The following is a 26,154-nucleotide window of genomic DNA, read 5'->3' on the forward strand; positions in this document are numbered from 1 at the left end:
AAGTCAGCTGATTCAGACTTACAGACCTCATATTACACGGCTGTGGAATTGTGGTATAGATATCTGGGATCAGACTGGAGCCCAAGCTCTGAGACTCTGTAGATGAGGATGGTCCCAGAGCCCATGCTCCAGCCCAAGCATCTACACTGCAGTTTTACAGTCCTACAGCCTGAGCCCTGCAAGCCCAAGTCAGCTGGCCTTGGCCAGCCGCGTGTTTAACCGCTATGTAGACATACCCTATGGGGTTAGGCAGCAGCGGGGTAGTAGTTTTGAGAATGTGAGTTGCACCAAAGTGTTAGACTAAAGAGGCATTTCGGTGTGAATCTGGACCTTAGACCTTGCAATGCTAAGTAAAGCAATGGATCTTTGAAAATCTAGGCATTAGGCACCTAAAGATGCAGATAGGTACCTACTGGGATTTTCAAAAACACCTGGATGCCAGCACATAACCTTCAAAGGAAATCCCATTTGGTCCCTTTTTGCCACTTTAGGTGCCTAAATACTTTTTAAAATCTGGCTCAAAGCTATTATACTCCCAGTAATAAGTCATATACCATCATGAATCATTTCATATTGACCCTTACATAAATGTTCAAACTACAGTAGTAAAGACCTCTCATTAAGACTAGCAGTGTTAAACAGTTTACACAAAGTTTACATTACAATAAATAATAATGAGAAGGTGTTACTTAAGCAAGGATAGAAAGATGGTTAAAACAACCTAATAGTAAAACTTCATAGCAGCTGAGAGATCTTGTCATGAGAGGGATGTGGTAGTTTCTTTTGAAGTTATAGTCACCAGTGCTTCTCAAGTGGCTGAACTTCAAGGAGCAATGCCACATATCTTCTCTACACCATATATCATAGAGATTCAGAGAAGTCTTTAAAGTTGGTCATTTTTTTAGAAAGCTGAATTAGAAACCATTTTTGTGCTACTAATTCAATTACTTAACTTAAAAGTAAAAGTATAAAGCAGCTTATCTATCTGCAACATACAGCAACTGGGCTGGAGTGGAAAAAAATGACTAATGTAATGGATTGTGGAGTTCCACCAGGAATGAAGCTCTTAAAGAAGAACATCCAACATCAATTATAATATGGCTTGAGACACTTATTGGTCAAAGGCATTTTCTGTTCTAGTTTATTCTGTTCCATTCACATTCTTATCTTATGCCCATTGCCATGGCATCTGAGCATCTGGCCACTTAGTGTCATATTCATGTTTAATCCCTACAAAACACAATCACTAGACATATATACATAGCAGGTGTACATATCCATTATAAGTAAATAGTAAAGTGATACCAGAGATGAATCTGATGCATTGAGTTTACACTAGTTATTTTATAAATGAATAACTATCTGTTAATAATCACACAGAAGTCCTGTAAAATGCCTCATAAGATGTTTTATTCACTATATAATGCTCTGGCAGATGGTAATTTTTCAACAGAGCAAGAGTTTTGTATACAAGTGGCTGGTAGCCCCTCAAATGTATATTTAACTTGATAATACAAATGTGCAAATCTAAGATCAATGTGGAGTCCTGGTTTATTTTCTGGGTATGTGAAAACAGGAAAAATTGCCAGAAAATTAAAAAGTATACAAGTTATTTTGCTTTCTACTGCTATTTTCATAGGGTAAATCTAGCCATGGCCCCATTTGTGCAGTCATCTGAACTCTTATGCATATGAACTGAGTAGTTAAATACAGTTACCCAAACTGCAATTTTAAATACCAAATTGTATGTGTACATATATATTGTCTATGTGTAAAGTTCTGCACAAGTGACAAATTTTTGCACAAATTTTTGCAAAAGGGAGCCTCATGAAAATATGGCTTATAGCATTGATTGTATCATAAATCTTTGGTCTATTCAAGATAAATTAATGTAATCAGGCAAAATATATTTACTATAAAACTAATTATTGTAATAATACCCATTTGAAGTATATTTATATAATATGTGGAAAATTATCTGGAATGAAAGCAGTCTTTCCTCTAAAATGTGATAACCTTGACAACAGTAGAGTTTTATCCAACTAGACAAGTAGGTCTTATGTTTTTACCATCATTGGTGCACTTCGTTCTGTCATAATCATCACTGAGAGGTTTGCCTGAATGCCAATGCCGAAGTTCATCAAATTCTGTTTGTTTAATAAGTGAAGTAACTGCAGGATCATTGCTGAAAAATACACACAGTATATACAGTGATACTTATGTATTTTTAGTTTTCTGGCACATCCTATATAACAAGCCTTATACCCACTTCATTATAAACAAAATGTTTTGGCATTCGTTGTAATACCTAATACTGACTAGAAGAGTATGTCATACCAAAGAGATCTTTTTTTCACTTGTATATTCTTAATTTTTCTGTGGCAGGCACCTGATTCCTCATGACTTCATTTTGCTCTTGTAGCTTCCTGTCCTCCCCACTTAACTCTTTATGGATTAGTGAAGAATCATATTGCATAAGTCACAGAATTAATCTTTAATAGTGCACATCTGTATTGTCTGACTTTGTATTTGATACTTAGTTTACTGCAAATCCACACTTCTTGGCCACAGAAACAACAAAGTTCCATGCATAATTTTGTCAAAGCAGGATTTGGGAGTCAGTACAGGAGGGGTACATCCTTTGTGTGTCACAGAACACAACTCTGTTAGGACTCCCTGTATGGGAATACAAAGCAGGTGTTTGAGCAGAGCAGGGGAACACTGAGAAAGGGACAAATGAAGAGAATCTACTGCCATAAAGATTCTCCACTCACAGCAGGGGTTCATTGAGGGTTTAAACGGCTACTACCCCCACCCCTCCAGGTAGCTTTCATGGAGCAACTCTGAAGCCATTTATGGGCCTGAGTGGAGGGAAAGGTTTTCTCCTCAGCATCCCAATACAGAGCCTGTTACTGGGGTTAAATCCTGTTATCCATAAAACCTACAAATCTATAGTTACTTAATCTTTATTCAGGTAACGCTCTCATTTGAATCAATTTGCATTCTGTGATTGGCTTCTATGGGATCAGTATCTGGCCCTTCAAGTACACATTGTATGGTAAAAGCAGCTATTTGAAACTGTAGAGCAAGCATTATCAGAGACTGTAAGGCTAATCAACAACTGGATAAAGAATACAACATGGAGTCAGGATTTAGAATCTGAGTCATCCTTACTCTGCACCTAATGTTAATATTTACACCAGTTCAAAGTGGATGTAAAATACTACCTACTGCACAAGTGTAAATAATGACATAAGATGCAGGGCAGTAAAGAATCAGCTCATAGCATCTCATTTAATTAAAAAAGAAAAACCCGGACAAATGTAAAAAGAATGTACCTGCTTAAAATAGGTAAATCTGCCAAAACAGCTCCAGCATAATCTTCAACAAGGTCAGATTTCACTGGGATGAGCCCTATACTGGGAATTTCTTCCTTAGATTCTTTGCAGGGTTAATGAAAACATGATAAATACTGGTTAACTAAAACATACACTCTTATGTTACCTTCTGCAATTCCAAAGAGCAAAAAGTATATACAACATCCTGCTAATTTTTGTCAAGTGTATGTTATAAATCAAATGGTAACAAGAAATACAAGTTAAGTAATAATCAGTGATGTTAAAGGAGAATTTGTAATATTATGGTATACATTGAATATAAATTATGAGTCTGATTGTAAATGGCCTCTATGTTGATTCACAAGAGATGTGGGGAACACAAGAGACTTCCTTTTATATTACAAAAGGTCTTCTGGAGAGCGCTGCGGTGTTTTAACAAAACATTTGAAAAACTTAACCGAAGTTACTCTCAAGTATGGAAAGAATAAATGCCTGATAACGATAGACAGGAAAGTCACAGACCTTGCAGCTCAGTCCAGAGGCAGGGGATAAATGGTCCTTAAGCCAACTGTGCATCCTTCTGATTCTGAGCTGCTATATGGCTCCCAGTGTAATTAGACAGCCCAGAGGGCATGTTTAGGTTGCAGTATCCTCCCAGGACTGCCTTATGGGCTGCAGTGCTGCCTGGAATCTCCACAGCACTGTATGCTATAGACTACCCCTGCCATACCTGTCCCTGCTCCAGCTCTGCCCCCAGCACACCCCACATGCCAGGGCTTTTGAGGAAGTCCTCGATAGACAGCCTTCTTGCTATCTACCACAATGCCTGCACATTGAGACAATTTGTCCCTGGACTGAAACAGGGCTTTTAGATTATCATTTTATTTACTCTGTTTTAGCTCTTTTGCCAGCACGAAGAGCCTGGTTTAGGGCTGAGAATCAAACCAACAGGGTGCCATCCTGGCCCCAGTAAAGTCAATAGCAAAATTCTTATTGACTTCAATGGGGCCAGGATTTCATGCACAGGGCCTAATCAGACTCCTTTTGGCATCAAATGGGAGTTTTGTCACTGATTTCAATAAAGTCATAAATTATTAGAAGACCCATAAAGACCCATAAAGTCATAAATTATTAGAAGGGAAAGAATTAAAAAGCTCATAACTGTATAGCACTTTGACTATGTAAAACATTTTATAACTGTCAATTATTATTATGCTTATACCAGTCATTTTTATACAGTTGTTAGTACCTTTAAATAACATTTGTTTCTGTTCAAGAAACAGTTGTGAGGTGGTTCTCACAGGGAAAGCATCTCCAAAATCACAGCTGGCAGCTAATTTTGTTACAGTATTCCACAGATACTGGTATTCATTCTTCATTTTTTTGCCCAATTCCAAATTTAACCCTATGAAGAAAAAAAAATGAGATTTTACAATGAAAGTTTTCTGGAAAAGGGACTGCCTCTTTATCTGTGTTTATACAGCATCCACAACAATAGGGCACAGTTCTGACAGTGTCCTTTGGGTATTACAACAGGGCAGAAAAAAACAGGTGCATTCACAATTGTTAGTAGCCATGGATGTATCTAAATATGGTCAGGAAAATATATTGGGGAGTATACAAATAGCAATTTTAGGGCTCAATCCTGCAACTGAAGCCCATGGGGCCCTGCACAGAGATGAGGGTCCTCCCACAAGAAAGCTCATTGCAGGATCTGGGCTTTAGAAAATTCCCTTTATTCCCCAAAGAATAATGGATGGTGTTATAAATGCCAACTATTGTTATATGCCCAAATTATACTTTCGTGAAAGTTCCTTAAAGATTGTTTGGATTAGATATATGCAGGAGAACTGAACCTTTAGACTGGATTCATTTTACTGCATAAATTGCTTTCATGTGCCCATTACCCTTCCCACAGAGAAACCTTTGGAAGAGGGTATCAGGGGAGCAGGAAAACTCTGGAAGAAGTTCCTGCTACAAAGTTTCATCCTCAACCTGTTGTGTTGCCAGCTCTCACAATTTTATTGTTAGTCTCCTGATATCAGATGGTTTTCTTAAAGCCCAAGCTCCCATATTCATGTGATTTCATGACATCTCAATTTCATTTTTTTAAATTTCTAGCCTTCATCGTTAATCTTATGTCATGAGATCTTTAATGTCTATATAGAGCAGAGAGAACCCCAGTTTTTAAAATTTTATTTGAAACAGAAGAATTAAAAATAAAACTTCCTGGGATTTTAACCTGCAACTCCAGTGACTCAAGGATCAGAACCTGCTCCCTATTCTGGTTTCTTTGAGTTACTCTGACAAAATAAAACAGGTGAGAAAGCTGGCCAAATCAAAAAGGAATCCCCCAACATCTGTTGGGAAAATAACATGGCACGGCACAGATTACCCAACAAGTTCTTGGAATGTATGGAGATATTTTTTTAGTTCAGAAGGTGGAGCAAGCTACTAAGGGAGAGGCTGTTCTAGATTTATGTTGACAAATAGGGAGGAACTAGCTGAGAATTTGAAAGTGGAAGGCAGCTTAGGTGAGGGCGTTCATGAAATGGTAGAGTTCATGATTCTAAGGAATGGTAGGAGGTAAAACAGCACAATAAAGATAATGGATTTCAACAAAGCAGACTTTAGCGAACTCAGGAAGCTGGTATGTAAGATCCCTTGAGAAGCAAGTCTAAGGGGAAAAAAGTTCAAGAAAGTTGGTAGTTTTTCAAAGAGACATCATTAAGGGCAGAAGAGCAAACTATCCCACTGCATAGGAAAGATAGAAAGTATGGCAAGAGACCACCTTGGCTTAAGTGGCAGATCTTCAGTTACCTGAAACTCAAAAAAGAGTCCAACAAAAAGTGAAACTAGGTCAAATTAGAAAGGATGACTATAAACAAACACAAAAGGATGTAGCAACAAAATTAGAAAAGCCAAGGCACAAAGCAAGATTAAACTAACTAGAGATGTAAAGCATAACAAGAAAGCATTCTACAAATACGTTAGAAGCATGAGGAAGACCAAGGACAGGGTAAGCCCATTACTCAGTGGGAAGGAGGGGAACAATAACAGAAAATGTGGAAATGGCAGAAGTGCCAAATTACTTTTATGTTTCAGTTTTCACTAAAAAGGTTAGTAGAGATTGGATGTATAACATTGTGAATGCCAGTGAAACTGAGGTAGGATCAGAGGCTAAAATAGGGAAAGAACAAGTTAAAAATTATTTAGACAAGTTAGATGTCTTCAAGTCACCAGGGCCAGATGAAATACATCCTAGAATACTCAAGGAGTTGACAGAGGAGATATCTGAGCCATTAGTGATTATGTCTGAAAAGTCATGGAAGATGGGAGAGATTCCAGAGGACTGGAAAAGAGCAAATACAGTGCCCGTCTATAAACAGGGAAATAAGGACAACCTGGGGTATTATAGACCAGTCAGCATAACTGAAGCTGAAAGATAATGGAGCAAATAATTAAGCAATCAATTTTCAAACACCTAGAAGATAATAAAGGTGATAAGTAACAGTCAGCATGGATTTGTCAAGAACAAATCATGTCAAACCAACCTGATAGCTTTCTTTAACAGAGTAACAAGCCTCGTGGATGGGGGAAAGCAATAGATCTGGTATATCTTGACTTTAGTAAGGATTTTGATACTATCTCGCATGATCTTCTCATAAACAAACTAGGGAAATACAAACTGGAAGGAGCTACTATAAGGTGGGTACATAACTGGTTGGAAAACCATTCCCAGAGAATAGTTATGAGTGGTTCACAGCCAAGATGGAAGGGCATATTAAGTGGAGTATTACAGGGATCAGTTCTGGGCCTGGTTCTGTTCGATAGATTCATGAATGGTTTAGATAATGGCATAGAGAGTACACTTATGAAGTTTATGGACAATACCAAGCTGGGAGGGGTTACAAGTGCTTTGGAGGGTAGGATTAACATTCAAAATGATCTGGACAAACTGGAGAAATGGTATGAAGTAAACAGGATGAAATTCAATAAGGACAAACGCAAAGTACTTCACTTAAGAAGGAACAATCAGTTGCACACATACAAAATGGGAAATGAGTGCCTAGGAAAGAGTACTGCAGAAAGGGATCTGGGGTCATAGTGGATCACAAGCTAAATATGAGTCAACAGTGTAACACTGTTGCAAAAAAAGAAAACATTATTCTGGGATGTATTAGCAGGAGTGTTGTAAGCAAGACAATTGCTGTAAGTAAGTAAATTGCTGTAAGTAAGTAAAAAAGTTCCAGCTTGCAGAGATTTCACCACTCAAGAAAGAGATCTTGGGGTCATTGTGGATAGTTCTCTGAAAACAGCCACTCAATGTGCAGCAGTAGTCAAAAAAGCGAACAGAATGCTGGGAATAATTAGGAAAGGGATAGATAATAGGACAGAAAATACCAGGTTGCCTCCATATAAATCCATGGTACGCCCACATCTTGAATACTGTGTGCAAATGTGGTTGCCCTATCTCAAAAAAGATATATTGGAATTGGAAAAGGTTCAGAAAAGGGCAACAAAAATTATTAGGGGTACGAAACGGCTTCCATATGAGGAGAGATTAATAAGACTGGGACTTTTCAGCTTGGAAAAGAGATGGCAAAGGGGAGATATGATTGAGGTCTATAAAATCATGACTGGTGTAGAAAAAGTTGATAAGGAAGTGTTGTTTACTACTTCTCATAACACAAGAACTAGGGGTCACCAAATGAAATTCATAGGCAGCAGGTTTAAAACAAATAAAAGGAAGGATTTCTTCACACAGCACAGAGCCAATCTGTGGAACTCATTGCCAGAGGATGTTGTGAAGGCCAAGACCATAACAGGGTTCAAAACAGAACTAGATAAATTCATGGAGGACAGGTCCATCAATGGCTATTAGCCAGGGTGGACAGGAATGGTGTCCCTAGCTTCCGTTTGCCAGAAGCTGGGAATGAGCGACAGGGGATGGATCACTTAATGATTACCTGTTCTGTTCATTCCCTCCGGGACACCTGGCACTAGCCACTGTCGGAAGACAGGATACTGGGCTAGATGGATCTTTGGTCTGACCCAGTAGGGCCATTCTTATGTTAAGTAATTCTTCCACTCTACTCCACACTGATTAGGCCTCTGCTGGAGTATTGTGTCTAGTTCTGGGCACCACATTTCAGGAAAGATGTGGACAAATTGGAGAAAGTCCAGAGAAGCACAACAAAAATGATTAAATGTCTAGAAAACATTATCTATGGGGGAAGATTGAAAAAAATGGGTTTTAGTTTGGAGAAGCAAAGACTGAGAGGGGACATAACAGTTTTCAAGTACATAAAAGGTTGCTACAAGGAACAGAGAGAAAAATTGTTCTTAACCTCTGAGGATGGCCAAGAAGCAATGGGCTTAAATTGTAGCAAGGGTGGTGTAGGTTGGACACTAGGAAGAACTGCCTAACTCTCTGGGTAGTTAAGCACTGGATTAAATCTCCATCACTGGAGATTTTTAAGAGAAGGTTAGACAAACACCTGTCAGGGATGATCTAGATAATACTTAGTCCTGCCATGAATGCAGGGGACTGGGCTAGATGACCTCTTGAGGTCACTTCCAGTCTTACGATTCTGTGAACATAAGACAATCCTCATGTGGCACGGAGTCCTCATAGTCTAACCTATACCACCTCCCCTCCTTGCTTTTGCATATGCATAGTGGCATGGGTGTGACCACGGAAAGTGGGTCTGAACAGATTCTTGTTAAGTGACAGGAATTATGCATATAATTCTCTGGACTCAGTACTGAAAATTCTTTTTCTACTATTCCATGCAATAACTTTATTAACATATATATATATATATATATATATATATATATATATATATATATATATATATATATACTCATTAGCTAATACTTTTGCTTTTCATTTATAAACTTAATAAAATTAGATATTAAAAAAGCAAATTATTCAAGGGCAAAGATAAATACCTGAGCAGTATTCTATTTCATAGTAATGTGAAAGATTCTTTAACAGTGAATTGTCCCTTAAATCAGGCAGGTGAGTTAAATCCAATTGCCAGTCACTTTCATCATTTAGTTGCTTCAGAACAAAATAGTCACAATGTTGTTGCTATTAAAAAAAATGCAGTTAATTCTTACATAGCACTTTTTAGCTGCAGAGATCAAAGCATTTTACAAAAGAAGGTATGATGATCCCATTTTTACAGACTGATAAAATAAAGCAGTGAGAGGTGATGTGACTTGTCCAAGGTTACACAGCAAGTCAGTGGCAGAGCTTGAATATAAACTCAGTCTTGTACTCCTAGCCTACCTACTGGACCACTCTGCTTCAACAGCAAGCTGTTCAAACTCCACTTGCTTTTAAAAGATCTAAAGACCTTCCAGGCTGCCACTGTACTATGTACAATAAATCTGTATGGTTTGGCCAGGGGGCTAGAGTACCATACCAAGAAAAGGAAAACAGAGGCATTTGCTGCACCCAGCGTCGGTGGGAGGCAAGGCCCTGGTATACCTACCATGATTATAAATGGTAAAACTTGCTTAGTCCAGCAGGAATTAATGATCCTAATCCGAGCTCGTTGCAAAAGAGGCAAGTGGAGAAGAAAAACCACACTGAGGCACTGCATTCTACACAGATCTGTGGCTTCTTCCAGTGTTAATGCTTCACTTTTCTCCTGTTGGGACATAACCAATATACAGTTCACTAAGTACCTCAATAATAAATATTAATTAGTGGTGAACATAATTCATATTAAAAATATAATTCAGTGATTTTTCACTTTGTCAGTGCAGCAAAAAACTGTTACTGTTTTACAATTTGCACATTACAGTCACTTTTGGCTATCCTTAGTTCATCACATGCCTTTTATTGTAGCATTAGATAACTGAGGATCAGATACCACTTCCATTATAAATCCAAGAAGAAAGTAATGTGACCGTTGAAGATCATATAGAATTTAGTAAACCAATTACCAATCTGCCTGGATAAAAATTACATTCTTTTAAGATGAGAAGCTAATATTTAAATAGAGTCCTTTGTTTTTTTTTTCTTTGTAAACCCTATTAATTAATTTTGAGATAGTTATCACAGTTACTTTTTCAATATGTTCCTACAACCTACCATATGTGCTACTCTACATGTATACTGTTACACTGCTTCCATATTAGACTAATTAAAACATAAGACCTTTAGCATAATTAGATATTAAAAAAAAGATATTGATGAAGGGTTACATATGGCAAGTAAGAAATTGAGACTTTTTCCCTGAACAAAAAAATATGAAAAATTATATTCTTCTACAGTGGTTATTATACTGCTGTGTATGAGGAACGAGAAAAAAAGAGTAACTGGCAAGATTGCCTCCTATGGTAAAACTTCTCAGGAAAGAGGCCATGGGACCCGGTTCCAAACCCCATGGATTCCTTAAGTAGGTGGCTTAAGTAGGTGTCATAATGCCCTGTTCCTTCATACCAACTATGGCCCAGAGTAGCTCCATCCCCCACCTATAGTGCAACTCCACTGGAGCACCACTGCCAGGGACTCTTTCTGGCTATGGCTGCCCACCTTTAAGTGGGGTTCTGCTTAAGCGGTGATCTCATCCACAGAGAAGACTCTGTAGAAACAATAATACAGCCCCAAGCCACATCATTTTTTCCTAGTTAGAGAGGCTGGTAGTAGGATGAAGTTCACCCCTTGGTCCACCCACTCTTCTGCCAATCCACCCAGTCAACGTTCCCTTTCCGTGCAGTTCTCTGGACCAGCAGATACACAGAGGAAGCAAGACATGATGTTGCAGAAGCCACTGGGACCCTCTTCAGCATGGGATCTTGGGGGACAATCCTCTCCAACATTACCAAAATACTTATGTTAAGAGAATGAACAGGGTGATGAGAAGTTATAAAGAAATCTCACCTTCTGACTGAAATTTTTTGTTAGTTGTTCCTTTGTTTCCTCAGAGACTTTTGCATTTTCTAACATGTTACTGTACATTTTTAATCCCACTGTACATGTAAGAACACAAACTATACGTCTAATGTCGGATCCTTCTGGCCACAGATGCTTCAGCAGCAAAATAGTCTGACATACCTACAATCATAAGGTGTTAATATTATTATTTTTATAATGAAAAGATTATAAAGGAGACATATACATTTATCTTAATATAACTCTATCAATGAAGAAAAGCAGTGCATCAAGATATACCGAAGGGAAAAAAAAGTTAGTTAAAATAGTTTCATTTTCTGCTCCTGGGATAGTGCGTTATTAAACTTAGTTTTTTAAAAGCAATTCTACTACAATCCAAAGCCCACTAAATATTTCTATTGACTTCAAGAGACTTTCAATAAGGCCACATGTGCAAAAAGCCAGTAGTTTTGGGGGTGAACATCAGCTTATGGAGCTGGTCTGGCTCCCACTGAAGTCAATGGGAGTTTTGCTATTGTCTTCAATAGGACTAAAAGAAGTTCAATGGTATAGCAGGCATATTTAATACTTAAAAAACTGAATGGGGAAACTAGTCATAAAAATGCACCCTCAAACTCTTGGATTTGGTGGTCTTCATCTCAGCTAGTGCTGCCAATTGATTTCTGACAGGGTAATTTATACTCAGCGTGGCAGAGGGTTTGTAATTGTTTAAAATTATTGTTTAAGATCATGAAGGAAGATTTACTGTGTCTCTGTATAGTAACCTAAAATCAATATATCGGATTAATATTTGTCTATTATTTTGAACAGGAAAGCACAGTATAAGTGCTAAATATTATTATTATGAAATATCCCTGTAAGCAATCTCTCTTCCAAAAAATATCCTTTGTTGTGAATAGTTTACTACACAGTGAGGCCCCTGGAATTCCAGAGGAATCCATGAGATTTGGGAGTGGGTCCCATGGCCTCTTCCACAAGACCATTATCTGACTTCTACTGCACAACTGTCAGATTGTTGCATGAACACACTTTTTGTTACTGAGCTGTGTAACTAGAAAAAAATAGTAAAATAGTTAAGTTACCTCTTCTTGTATGTTTCTCAAACTCATCTTTAAATTATACAGATAGGCTGTATCCTGGGTTTTTTGTAAGTGTTTGACTGTGGTTTCACAAGTATGTTGCAGATCCTTTTCATGCTAAATGAGAATAAAAATATACAAGTCAAAGTTATACATTAAAGTCAAAGGGAAATCAATTTTAAGTGCCTAAGTCCCATTTTCAAAAGTCACTTAGGCACTTTTGAAAAATGGGACTTAGGCAACTAAGTTACTTAGGTGCTTTTGAAAAATTTACCCAAAGTTTATTAACCTCAAATACCGGTGGAACATGAGTTTATATGGCCATTCTGCTTAGGCCTGCAACTAACATCACTTGTAAAGAAACTTCCTTTGTCACAACAGGGTAAAAACCACATGCCGAAGACCTAAACTCGAGTGGTATGAGTTACTATATATGTTAAACAAAAGCAGGGCCTGATGCACACCCACTGAAGTAAATGGAAAGGCTCCTATTAAGGTCAAAGGGCTTTGGATCAAGCCCTAAATGAACAGTACAGGAAAAGAGACACGCTGCTCACAAATTCCTGAGGCTGCCTAATAAGCTGTATTTCAACAAGTGCTTGGGACATCCAGGCCATTAGGAACTTAAGAGTGACAACGAATATGATCTACAGTCCATCATATAAGCTTTCTTCGAGGACAAATTCATGGCAAATAGGCACAAGGGAACCAGAACTGTTTCTGTTTAAAATAAATTAATTAATTAAAGCTGAGGACTGGGAGTCAGGAAATCTGTAATCTACTCTGGCCCATCACTAACCTACTATGTAAACTTGGGCTAGTACATTAGCCACTTTATAACCTGAGTTTACCCCCTCTGTAAAATGAGGATAACAATATAGGGCCTAATTCTACCATCCTTACCCACAGTGAGTACAACTTAGTATGGGAGCAGTCCCATGGATTTCAATCAGATCACCCACAGAGTACGGTACTATTCAGTGTAGGGAAAGAAGGATCAGACCATTTACTGTACAGTAATTAAGTGCCAAATCCTCAACCCAGCTTGATTAGCTGGGCTAGGTTACTGCAAACTGAAGGAACACGTTGTGCCTCTCTCTCTCGTCCCCTCCCCACCCCTTATTCCCATGGCAAGAAGCACTGGAAGATCCACACAGCACTGAATCCTATAGCCTAGCATGTTGCTATGGAGAAGGGGTCTAGAATTTGCCCCAAATGAATTAATGTATGCAGAGGTCTTTAAGATCCTCAGATGAAAGGCATACAGACAAGCCAAATGTTATCACTGCATCATGATTTTAATGTATAAAAACCTGGTTTTCAAATTCAAAGATTCCAAGTTCAGAAGGGACCACTATGATAATCTAGTTTGACCTCCTGTAGTACTTCCCCAAATAATTCCTAAAACATCTATTTCAGAAGAACATTCAGCCTTGATTCAAAAATTGCCAATGAGATGTTATAATTAAAAATATAATTCTACATATAAATGGTACATTTTTCCTACTTAAAATCCATAAAGAAGATGTGTTGCAATTTACCTGCTGAAAAAATGACCTGTGTTCGTATGCATTCTGGACATAATATCCATAAACTCTAAGAGCATCAGACTCCTGTCCTGAAGTGAGCACAACATTGATTTTCTTTGACAAGGTATGAGCAATGAATATATGTAAATAGTCTTCTTGTAGAGAGGTGAGTCCTAAATCAGAGATTATCACAAAATATGGATAACTTTCCTTGAGGAAAATCTGCCATTCTGGTGAGAAACAATTGGAAAACTCTGTATGAATGACAATGTCAGTGTTGCACTTCAGGTGTTGTATTAATGCAGTACGATGGAAAAGGAAAATAGGGTAACTGAAATACATCTGTTCCACATCCTGGGGAAAGTGAAAACAATTGAGAGATTATTATTTCACATTTATATTCCAATAGACCCTATTCAGAACTCTTTCAACTAGTGATATACAAACATACACAAAGACATACAATGAAGAATACTAAAATATTATATTTTTGTGCATATCACTGCTGTTTTCTTGTATGCTATTAGTAATGTTGTACAGAATGATATATTTGTTCCTAAACATTTCATAGGAGTAAAAGGCAATACAAAGATTTCCATATATATAAAGGATGCGATTGATATATCCATTGCCTTTTTTTTTAAATATGTTAAAAGAACAGTAAGGTTGCAAAGTCAAAAGTTAGGGAATGCCAGAATAAAGGTTTAATTTGTCTCCTTAGTGTATATGCCTTATGATAGTCTTTAATTACGTGATCATATACTACTTTTTTTCCACCTGAAAACAGGGTCTTACAATAGGAGGTGCCAGTTAACCTTAAGCATAGGCAATGCTACCAGCTCCACCCATAATTACTATAGCCCCAGTAGAAATGTAATAACCATTTCAATATTCCAAATAAAGAAGATACAATCATCTTCTTCCTCCATCCCCACTAGGAAGCTGCAAAAGTCCCTCTACAGAAGTGGTTCTCAACCAGGTGTATGTGTACACCTGGGGGTACACAGAGGTCTTCCAGGGGGTACATCAACTCATCAACATAAAAAGCACAAGTGAAGTCAGTACAAACTAAAATTTCATACAGACAATGACTTGTTTATACTGCTCTATATACTATACACTGAAATGTAAGTACAATATTTATATTCCAATTTATTTATTTTATAATTATATGGTAAAAATGAGAAAGTAAGCAATTTTTTGGTCATAGTGTGACACTCTTGTATTTTTAAGTCTGATTTTGTAAGCATGTAGTTTTTAAGTGAGGTGAAACTTGGGGGGTACACAGGACAAATCAGACTCCTGAAAAGGCAGTAGTCTGGAAAGGCTGAGAGTCACTGCTCTACAGGCACATTGTGGGCTAAGACCTCAAGCTCTGTGTAGATATGCCAAGGATGGATGGAGCCATGGAGAAACAACTTTGCAACATGTGCCCTCAAGACCCAGAATTTCTCCTGGGAGATACTGATCCATGACTCGTCTATTCCCCATGAAAAGGAAGACAGTGTACAGCCACCAGGAATTCAGAAAACAGAAGTAAGACTCTTAAAGGATCCAGGTTGCTGTGTGGGAGAGGAGCCCTGGGAAGCTGAGTGAAGTGGCAGGCCATCTCCAGTGGCAATTGAGGACCCACTCAGTTGCACCATGTCTACACAGCTTGTCTCTTCCCCTTTGTCTGTAATCCCCTGCATTTGCAGTGATGTATATGAGGAAAATTTTACAGAAACAATTTTGCAGTTTACAGCAGACTTTTCCCCTTCCCATGGATTTCTCCATCGAAGGGGAACATTGGGCCCAGGCTGCTATTATTTTATAGGCAAGCTTCTTTACTGTAAATTATCAAGATTTATAAAATTCTAGGAATGCACTGGTAAAAATTTCATTAAGGTGAATATAGTTGCGTATCTCTAAATGGATTTTAATGGGTTAGCGACATGATTATACATTCATTTTAATACACTACTAAACAATTTTAATAGAAGCTTCTGCAAAACAATTCTTACAAAAAAGAAGTCAGGAAAATAAGGTTCAGATGTGTTTCCTGGGGGTTATTGTGCATCTCTTTGCACATATAACTGAAATCAACAGATTTGCCTTTCTTACACTGTTAGGATATAGATATTCAGGGCTGTCTGTAAAGGCCTATACTCTAAGAATTTAGGTGTATTCTTATCACTTGGCTAATTATAGAGGTATAAAAGAAAGAATCAAAATCACTATCTGCTGGTGTAAGGGCCTTCTCTTACTGTGACAGTCTGAGGCCCTGTTCTTAGACTAAGGCCTTTGGCTAAGCAGCAGAGGCAGCCATAAGCTAGGAAGCGAACAGTCACATCCTCACATTCCAAACTAGTCACATTGAAATAAGGTGCTATTGGGCTGTTAGACACTATCAGGACAGGATTGTATTCCTATCACCTTCAGAGAAAGGGAAGTGCCTAAAAAATGTAAAAGGAAACTTAGTTTGATAGCATCCTGTCTGGCAAGAACTCACTTATCAGTAGCTGGGCTGAGAAATCCTCACTTCTGTATTGTCTTGTCATTATAGTTCCCACTTTGCTATTGTTTGCCTGTATAATCTCTGTCTGGTTCTGTGATTGTTCCTGTTTGCTGTATAATTAATTTTGCTTGGTGTAAACTAATTAAGGTGGTGGGATATAATTGGTTACATAATCATGTTAAAATATGTTAGGATTGGTTAGTTAAATTTCAGGAAAATGATTGGTTAAGGTATAGCTAAGCAGAACTCAAGTTTTACTATATAATCTGTAGTCAATGAGGAAGTGGGGGTGTGGGTGTGGGGGGGAGTGCAGGTGGGTGTGGGAGATGGGAACAGGGAAAGTAAGTGGGTGAAGGAATAAGCCCCCTAACATACATTCTGGCCCAATAACCTTGTGCTGTGGGAAAACCCACAGAGCAAAGGAAATCTCTGCAAGGTTTTCATTGTGACAAATTGTTTCCTAATCAGTCCATCAGGAGTAGCATGGCTTATCCAATGCAAGGAAACAGGTTGCAGGGCCTACTCCCAAGCATCCTGCATCCATTGAGAGCCACACAGATCCTGGCTGGGGAAGGAGGGCTGAAAGGCTGCCAGGGACAACTGCACAGGGACTCTCTACCTCCTCATTCGCTCACCATCCTCCAATGCCACAGAATAGCTACTACAGACAGAAGCCTGGGTCCAATGTCTGCAAGACCAGTGAGGGAACAACGTGAATCTTTCAGAACTGCTCATTTTTGCCTCCTCAGCAGAGCCCTGGGACAGAAAACCAGCTGTTGCTGAGTCAGTCTTGTGCCTGGGGATGTGAGGTCTAGATAAGCAGATCCCTTCTGCATATGAATTCGGGGTAGGGGAGCAAGATTGGGTTCATAATTATTATAGATTGTATTTTTTTTAAAATCTACTGATGAAATTTCCTTTCTTACAATCCATTCCTTTTGAAATAGTGCAGTGGTTTAAACAGTATGCAAATAAGAGTTGGTTGTTACAGTACCTTGAAGAAAACAATTACATATTTTGCTCCTTTTTGGGTGAAATCCAGCAGAAAGCATTCAACTAAGTAAAAGAAGGGCAGATATTGTCTTTTCTTGCATAAATACTTGAGAAGCAGGGAATCCCCATCGATCACAAAAAATTCAGACTCCACAAAGTCATTTAGTAAACTGACATACCTGAATGAAAAGAGAAAGAGTATAAGCATAATCTTGCACAAATGGAAATGCCGGGGGCGGGGGGGGGCAGACATTTGATTGCTAAAAGATTTAATTCACTAGAAAACTTGTTTTAAAATCTACAAAATTGAGTAGTATAGGCCAATTCAGAAGAAATCTATCTTTCTTGCCTCTAAAGTCGGTCATAAGCTGCCAACATTCCTCTTCATTTATTCAATGTAATGGAAATTTTCTCACTCTTCAACACTGTGGATGCTATCTAGCCCAAATCAAATTTTATGGCTGCTACCACTCATATCTGTTTCTGCGGAAGCTGTTCCTGATTCTGACAGAAAAGTGTCCCATTGGATACAACCACAGAATGTATAGTGGGCACCATCTTGCCAGACGCCCCAGTTATAATATATAACAATTATATTCATGCCAATAACTTCAGCGAGGTAAGGGAGTTCTTTTAACATCTTAAAAGGATGAATTCTTTCAAGTAGGGAAGAATTTTAAAAGGAGATGAAAAGATATTGAATATTACCTCTTTCCTCAGCCCCAGAAATGTCAGCGTATCCTATTAGCAAGAAGAATCTAATCATGATGGATTCCCTCCAGCAAACCAACAATTAGGGAGATTCTTTCTTCACTCCACTCCTAATATGAAGGCTGCTTATGTCAGGAAGATATAAGATTTGCCTTAGCCCAGCCAGAAAGAAGACTTGGAGCCAGACCTCTTCCTGCTGAAGATCACAGGGAAATGAGGGAAAGATGGCACCTGGGCACTTCTGAAAAACCCAGTAGGATTGTCACCTTGTCACAGGGTGACTGGCCTCTTTAAGAGGGATTAGGTTCAGTGCACCTATGACTAGTCAGCTGCCTGCCAACTGGGCTTAAGAGAAGGCATCTGGGCTGTATAAAGAGCCAGGAAAGCAGTGGAGGAATGCTGCCTGAAAGAGATAGGAAGGGCCTGTGAGCGGTACCTGAAAAGGAAAGGAGAGCCACAGAGACAGATAGGATGCAGCATGGGAGAGCTGCTGGAGGCAGAGAGAAGCAGTGGAGAGCTGGCAAGAGCTACTGGGAGAGAGCTACAGGAGACTTGTGAGAGAGAGGGTGCTAACAGAGATGAGAACTAGTAACAAGAGCTGTTGGGAAGAATAGAAGCTGAAGAAAGATGTTGGGGAGGACTGGCTAGAGCTTTGTGTAAACCTCCCATTGGTGTCAGTGGGCATTCTGCTATGGACTGAGCAGAGTATAGAGTCCTAAATGCCCAGCCCACTGACCATAATTAAAAGTGGAATTCAGTCTCTTTCAGAGAATTAATTTGACACCCCGATCGCCTGATTTTCAATAAACCTGGATGAATAGTGGACAGTCACAGTAAAAGGTACAGTATTATATTATGCTAACAATGCCAACTACTGGATTTAATGGAAACTTTTTCCTAACAAATTATTTTTACATTTATTTCAGTGAAACTCACTGTACATACTTAGCTTGTGACAGGGATTTCCAAATGAATAAAGACAGTTTCTTCAGAAATCCAAGACATTCTCTTTGTTCTAAAATAAACATATGGATTTTACTCAAACAGTTACAAGGGATTCATGTGGTAAGAGAACACCATAAAAATTAGACATTAGCATAAGCCACTGGTTCCCAAACTTGTTCCACCGATACTGCAGGGAAAGCCCCTGGCGGGCCAGGCCAGTTTGCTTACCTGCTGTGTCCACATGTTCAGCCAATCGCGGCTCCCAGTGGCCGCGGTTCGCTGCTCCAGGCCAATGGGAGCTGCTGGAAGCGGCGGCCAGTACGTTCCTCGGCCCACGCCACTTCCAGCAGCTCCCATTGGCCTGGAGCAGCGAACCGTGGCCACTGAGAGCTGCAATCAGCCAAACTTGCGGATGTGGCAGGTAAACAAACCGGCCCAGCCCACCAGGGCTTTCCCTGCACAAGTGGTGGAACAAGTTTGGGAACCACTGGCATAAGCAGCTAACATCTCACCAGGATTTGGGGACTCACGTGTGTCCCTGAGTTCTTTGGAATCTTCTCTATCAGCTTTTGAAACATGTTGCAACTCTTCTTCAGCTCTCAATATACCTGAAAAGTCATGATGGCTTTTATCTTCTTCAACTTCTTTTTCTCCATCTTCTTCTCCATCAAATGGGGAAGAATAATGCTCCAGACTACTGTCCGTGGTCTCGCTCTCTTCATCAGCACTACTGTCACTCTCACTCCCATTCACACTCCCATCTTCCTGAGGATCAGTTTGTGCAGAAGCCATCAGACTTTCTTTTTGGTCTCTAAAAATAAAAATGTATTTAATCGCTAGTCATTAATTTTCAGTAACTATGGTGTGCTCTTAGACTTGGTTCATTAAATTATCCACCTTGCTATTAGAGGTGACTGGAAAATTTCCATTGAATAAAACTTGGGCAAAAAAAAGAAAGCATTTTGTGACTATCCCTGTGAGAATTTTTTCCATTTTCCAACAAACTCTACTCACTATTACATTCTGCAATAATTACTCAACATTTTCATATAATTCAGTTTCCTAAAATTTGTCAAATCTTTTTTCTTCGCACATCAAGTCAGTCATCCTTATTCAACAAGAACTTATTCAACAAGAAAAAAATTGTGTGGCCCTTCAATGGGTGAACAAAAGGGGAAGGGGAGGAAAGGTGCAAGGAACCTCTTCTAATCTTGCACCTTTTAAAGAGGTGCTGTAGTAGCTTTCTTTCTCTGGAGTGCCAGGGAGCTAGGAGGCATGTCCCACAAAACTGTTGCTGGGTTGATTCATCTCTATATTGCCCCATACACAGGGCCATGGCTTATTCACCTAAAGGAATATGGAGAAAAATAAAGCACCAAATCTTGCTTGCTTTACTAACACAGAACTTCCACTGCAGTCAATGGGCTCAGCTATGTAAAATGTAAATCCAGAATAAGGGAAAGATGGTTCTGTACCACCTTTCAGCTTTTTCAATCCTGTGTTGGTCAGGGGCCATTGGGGCTCTGCATAAGAGCAGGGGTCTGCCTACATGCACTTCTTTGCAGGATTGGGGCCTTTTCAACACAAATAGCTTAAAATTACTAAAAATCTCTTTGCTTTTAATGGAGCTACTTGTATGAGCTACTTGTACTTGTATTTGCTCGTATAAATAAGGGTTTGCAGAATATCTTCTAATTCATCCTATGCTGACACATCAGCATAGCCAACATCTCAGTGATTACATTTCATTCACACACACCAAAGACTTATCCAGCCCCCTCCTATCTTACATAATTCCCTATCAACCTATCTTATTTTATTTATTTTATTTAATTTTTTTATTTTATTTATTTTATTTTAATTTTTGAAGATTGTTACTAGAATAAGTTCCACACTACAAATATAGTAAGGAGAATATGTGGCAGGTTTATTACTGCAAACATTTAATGACAATACTTTTTTATGAGAAAATATAACTTACAAATAAAATGCAAACTCCAGTCATAAGAAGGAGAAGAAGAAAAAGGACAGCCAATATTTTCAATAATTGTGATAATATAACACACTAAGATCCAGGAGCATAAGTGTTGGATTCATATATGGTTCCCAAATAGCAGAGTATTATAAGGTTTTTTGGATTTGGTGCAGTGAGTTTCTCCACAGCAAAATAATATCACACCTTATTGATCCTAGTACCTAATGTTATTATTTTCTGATAGATGTATTTAAATGAATAAAAATAACTATTGGTGCCCATCCTACTTTACAGGGTTGAAATTCACCTAGCAGGTAGGCACAAGGTATAAACACCACTTGTTATGTGTTTGTTTAGTGTCTGCAATTTTAAAAAATGGATATCACTGTCTCTTTTATTTTAGTTACCAAAATAAAACAAAAGGAAAAGGAAAATAATCTTACAAATAATGGTTAGTAAATATAAATTTCATTTATAATGGTTTTGCATTAATAAAGCTCCCATCTCCAGACAAGATGCTCAGGGTGTCAAATAAACAATCAAATACAAGAAAACAGTACTTTCAAAACATATGAAAGATAAAAGCAAATAAAACGTATTGTATACAATATTTGCATTGTTACAGCCAGAGGTGAAAGTAAGCCGGTACAGTACGGTACAGCGTACCGGCAAGAGCCAATACGCTGTGCCGGACCGGACTGGGTTCCCCAGGCTGGCGCTTTAAAGGGCCCCAGGCTCCCCACAGCCTCCTGAGCACGACTGCTGGAGCCCCGGGGTAGTGGCGGCAGGGCTCCAGCGCTGATTTAAAGGGCCCGGAGCTCCGCTGCGGTAGCGATGGCCAGAGCCCAGGCCCTTTAAATCGCCCCGGGACTCCCAGCTGCCTCTGCAACTGGTAGCTCTGTGGGTGATTTAAAGTCCCTAGGGCTCCTAGTCACAGCCGGAGCCCTGGGCCTTTAAAGGCCCTGCCTCTTCTGGTTGAGGCCATGCCTCTTCCAGTCGAGGCCACGCCCCCTGCTTAGGACTCCGGTGTACCGGTAAGTCCTTTAAGTTACTTTCACCCCTGGTTACAGCTATTTTTAAAATATCATACACAAATCAAGTACTATATCTTATATGGTTATCATAACAATAAATTTGAACTGTAATAGCTATAATCTAATTTGAACTGTAATAGCTATAATCTGTACTTAGAATTTGTACTGTTATAACTACTTTTAAGATATCATACAAGTCAAGGACTACATTTTTATGTGGTGGTTATCAATTTTAAATATGAACTTTAATATTCATTATCTTTAGAAGTACAAAGTTTATAACTAAAGAGCTTCACAACATTCTATGTATTTGGTAATAATAAACGGCAGAAAGTAGATTAAAAGCTTTGATTTTTTTTTATTTTTTCATTTATGTGGAAAAGCTGGTTTTAGGGATCTTTTAAAAAAATCTTTAGTGTCCCCCTCTAAGGACTGATCCTCAATTCTTTGCACCCCAAAACTCCCACTGACTTTGTCAGAAGAACATGGGTTCCAATTCAGCAAAGCACTTACACAAATGCATGAGTACATGGGTAGTCCACTAACTTCAGAAAGTTTAAATATTTTGCTGAATCTGATATATTTTTTTCTTACATGCAACCTTTCCAGCAAATGTCATTGGTTGTTTGTACTGTGCCTAGCACAATGGGGCCCCAATTTTGTCTAGGACTTGTGGGCTACTGAAATACAAAATACTAGTAACTGCCCACTGAACTATGGTAATGTTGAGCAAAGCATAGAATCATAGAATAATAGGACTGGAAGGGACCTTGAGAGGTAATCTAGTCCAGTCCCCTGCATTCATGGCAGGACTAAGTATTATCAAGACCACCCCTGACAGGTGTTTGTCTAACCTGCTCTTAAAAATCTCCAATGATGGAGATTCCACAACCTCCCTAGGCAATTTATTCCAGTGCTTAACAACCCTGACAGGCATTCACTATGTTAGACATCCAATCACTGCTAACCTTCTTGGTGAAAACCAAAACAAAGAATATTCAGCTCCTCCACAAAACACTATGACTCCATATATGTGGTCTTTTATGTGTATGTCTTCAGACTGTGGGCCCACCTACTATTTACTCAGGAAAAACTCCTTTTGACTTGTCAGATTTTGCTTGAGTATGGCATGGAGGACTGGACCCTGCACAAAGCCTTCTGAACAGGGACCACCCACTATTAAGCACCATGTACTCACTATTCTGTCTAACTAAAAAATTATACCACACAGAGAGCTTTGGTTTACACCTATAAAGTTTAGCATCATGGAGCTAAAAGAATACATTTCACTGAGTATTTGTTTAAAGTGGAATAAATGTAAAATTAAAAAGATGTTATACCGTAATGAATAATACAGTATGACCTCAGAGTTACAAACACTAGAGTTACAAATTCGAACTGAGCAGTCAACCGCACACCTCATTTGGAACCAGAAGTATGCAATCAGGCAGTAGAGACAAAACAAACAAACAAAAAACCCAGATACTGTATAGTACAGTACTGTGGAAAATGTAAGCAACTAAAAAAATAAAGGGGAAGTTTAAAAAGAAGACTTGACAAGGTAAGGAAACTTTCTGTGTTTGTTTCATTGAAATTAAGACGGTTAAAAGCAGCATTTTTCTTCTGCATAGTAAAGTTCAAAGCTGAAGGAAGTCAACGTTCAGTTGTAAACTTTTGAAAGAACAGCCATAAGGTTTTGTTCACAATTACAAACATTTCAGAGTTACAACCAACCTCCATTCCTGAGGTGTTTGTAACTCTAAGGTTCTACTCTAAGGTTCTACTGTAGTTTACAAATATTCCACTATGGAAAGAGATAGTACCAAATACAGCATTGCCTTCTTGCAGAATCAAGAAACATATAACACCACAGTGTTATCGAAAAGAAAAGAAAAGAAAAGAAAAGAAAAGAAAAGAAAAGAAAAGAAAAGAAAAGAAAAGGCCTGTTTCAAATAAATAAACAAACGGTATTAATAAACTTCATATAAATAATTCACAAATATAAGGTAGAAAATCAAGTGGGTCAAATAAATGTTGCATCTAGTCAACTTCAGCAAGCTTGGCAGCCTGTGCATGCCAACGAGATGAGTTTGCAGAGCAAGTATTGCTCTCTTAAACAAACCGCACTGAAAACAAACCAGGATAGTAGGTATCATTGTCTAATATCGTAAACAACTTCCGCCCTGCCCTTCGAAAACAAAAGGCCCCGCGGTGCTCCCCGGTCGGGGTCAGGTCTACTCTGCCTTTTAGAGCGCTGAGAACGCTGCTAAACGCAACACTGAAGAGTGAGGCACAGTGGCCCACTAATCGCAGCCCCTCTTCCAGCAGAGGCAGGGCGGAGGCGAACCCCGCCGGCTCCATGTGAGGAGCAGCAGGTGAGAATGGGCAGCGGCCGGCTCAGGTTGTGCCCAGCATCCCTCCATCGCCAGCCCGAGCTCAGGCGAGCGGTCCTGGCACCCCCTCCTCAGTCAGGGACAGGTGCGGGCATCCCCTCCCCGAGCGCAGGAGGCAGGTCCCGGCGCCCCGCAGCTCAGCCCCCGGCACAGGTCCTGTCTCTCCCCGCTGCGCTCTGTCTCCCGCCTCGCGCCCGCTCCTTACACTTTTGCTCCCCGCGACCAGCGGCTGAGGACGCGGCGAGCCCGGCATCCCGAGAGGGGCAAACGAGCGCTCTTTATAGCCACTGCTGTCGCCGCCCCCGCCGAGCTGCCGCGGCCTTTGCTCCGACTCCTCTCGAAAGCACCCGGGACCAGTTTGGTCCGCTGGCGCCGCTCCCGGCTGCTGCAGGCGCCCGCCCCGCCCGGGGGAAGGAAGGGGAAGACACCGAGACAAAGCCCGGACGAGCCCCCAGTGCCCCCAGCCTTTGGCTGACTCTGAACGCAGACCCAGGCCTATGGTGCCGAGCCGCTCTCCCTTTCTTATCACAGCAGGCGGAGTCAGAGCCGGATCCCCCGGACCTGTGGGGGCGTCAAAACTTGGACCAAAATTGTGCCTTATGGTTCAGTTTCTATAATATGCCCAAACAAAACATCAGAGCCCAATATTATCCCAAGTCTGGTCCGCGGTGCTGAGCCTCATGGACCAGCCTCTAGATGTCATGAGGTGAGTATGGTATAAATAGCTATGTGGATTAGATAGTAGACCTGTATGTTGCAGCTATTCCTCCACATTTCTATAATAGGCCAAACCAAACACTGAATCCTTATTTCAGGGTGTTGCTGGTTCAGGATCTGAATTTTACACCTCCAGAACATGCCTACCTGCCGACATTTGAGATAGGGAAATGGGGACAATTGGGGAGAGAAAATGTAATTTAAAGAGAAGAGGAGCTTTCTGAGGAAAAGAGTTTTAAAAAATATTTTTGTAACTCATATTGATTGTCACTTCTAAATACAGTAGTAACAATTAGCGTATATGATTTAAGAATTGTGGGGAAATTGCATGTCATGGAGGAACACTCTCTACACCTAAACTTTCTAAGTAATGCAAGTCTCACAGCTCCCAAGAAGAGGAAAAGAATAATGCAACTAAGGCACATCAGTCTTTCAAGCACCGTTTTGGTTGGACCCAATATAGAGATAGTGTTAGGTTCTACCCATTATTATAGTGTTAGGTTCTACCCATTACGAGTTAGACAGTGATATCCTTCCCCATATTGAATGGAATCTTACACCTATAAGGTACTGTTCAACACGTGGAAGGATATCACAATATGACCCTATAGAAATAAGGGCTGACTACAAATTTCAGGTCCAGATTGGGGTTCAGATTAAGAATCCCCCCAGATCTGGGTGGTTTTCGGTGGTAGAGTCTGGTTTTGGACCACCTCTATTACTAGTGCTATTAATGACAGGTTTCAGAGGAACAGCCGTGTTAGTCTGTATTCGCAAAAAGAAAAGGAGTACTTGTGGCACCTTAGAGACTAACCAATTTATTTGAGCATGAGCTTTCGTGAGCTACAGCTCACTTCATCTGATGAAGTGAGCTGTAGCTCACGAAAGCTCATGCTCAAATAAATTGGTTAGTCTCTAAGGTGCCACAAGTACTCCTTTTCTTAGTGCTATTAATAATTCTTCTGTGCCCTAGGCATTTTACAGTAAAGACAGATAAGGGCCCTGCTGTGAATAGTTTACAGTGATGT

At 39.6% G+C, this 26,154-nt stretch overlaps 1 protein-coding gene across 6 annotated transcripts in view; it reads right to left on the reverse strand.

Annotated features, from left to right (window-relative positions):
• LOC140910510 (probable ATP-dependent RNA helicase DDX60) overlaps positions 1-24,864 on the reverse strand; it is a 78,837-nt gene extending 53,973 nt beyond the window's left edge. For 4 of the 6 annotated variants that reach the window (XR_012158612.1, XM_073341568.1, XM_073341566.1 and 1 more), the window contains exons 1-12: positions 24,615-24,864; positions 19,520-19,818; positions 19,008-19,077; positions 17,353-17,530; positions 13,874-14,215; positions 12,336-12,449; positions 11,242-11,415; positions 9,845-10,003; positions 9,297-9,438; positions 4,588-4,743; positions 3,339-3,441; positions 2,070-2,185 (exon numbers count right to left, since the gene is read on the reverse strand). Coding sequence is in view for 3 of the 6 variants with exons in the window: in XM_073341568.1 (XP_073197669.1) it covers positions 2,070-2,185; positions 3,339-3,441; positions 4,588-4,743; positions 9,297-9,438; positions 9,845-10,003; positions 11,242-11,415; positions 12,336-12,449; positions 13,874-14,215; positions 17,353-17,530; positions 19,008-19,077; positions 19,520-19,799 (1,834 nt within the window). In the remaining 3 variants the exon portion in view is untranslated. The remainder of the gene's footprint in view (positions 1-2,069; positions 2,186-3,338; positions 3,442-4,587; positions 4,744-9,296; positions 9,439-9,844; positions 10,004-11,241; positions 11,416-12,335; positions 12,450-13,873; positions 14,216-17,352; positions 17,531-19,007; positions 19,078-19,519; positions 19,819-24,614) is intronic. The other 2 variants (XR_012158614.1, XR_012158613.1) reach the window with 2 other exon arrangements.
• Positions 24,865-26,154: the final 1,290 nt, after the last annotated feature.

This window comes from Lepidochelys kempii, chromosome 4 (genome assembly GCF_965140265.1).
Source record: "Lepidochelys kempii isolate rLepKem1 chromosome 4, rLepKem1.hap2, whole genome shotgun sequence".
Lineage (NCBI taxonomy): Eukaryota > Metazoa > Chordata > Testudines > Cheloniidae > Lepidochelys > Lepidochelys kempii.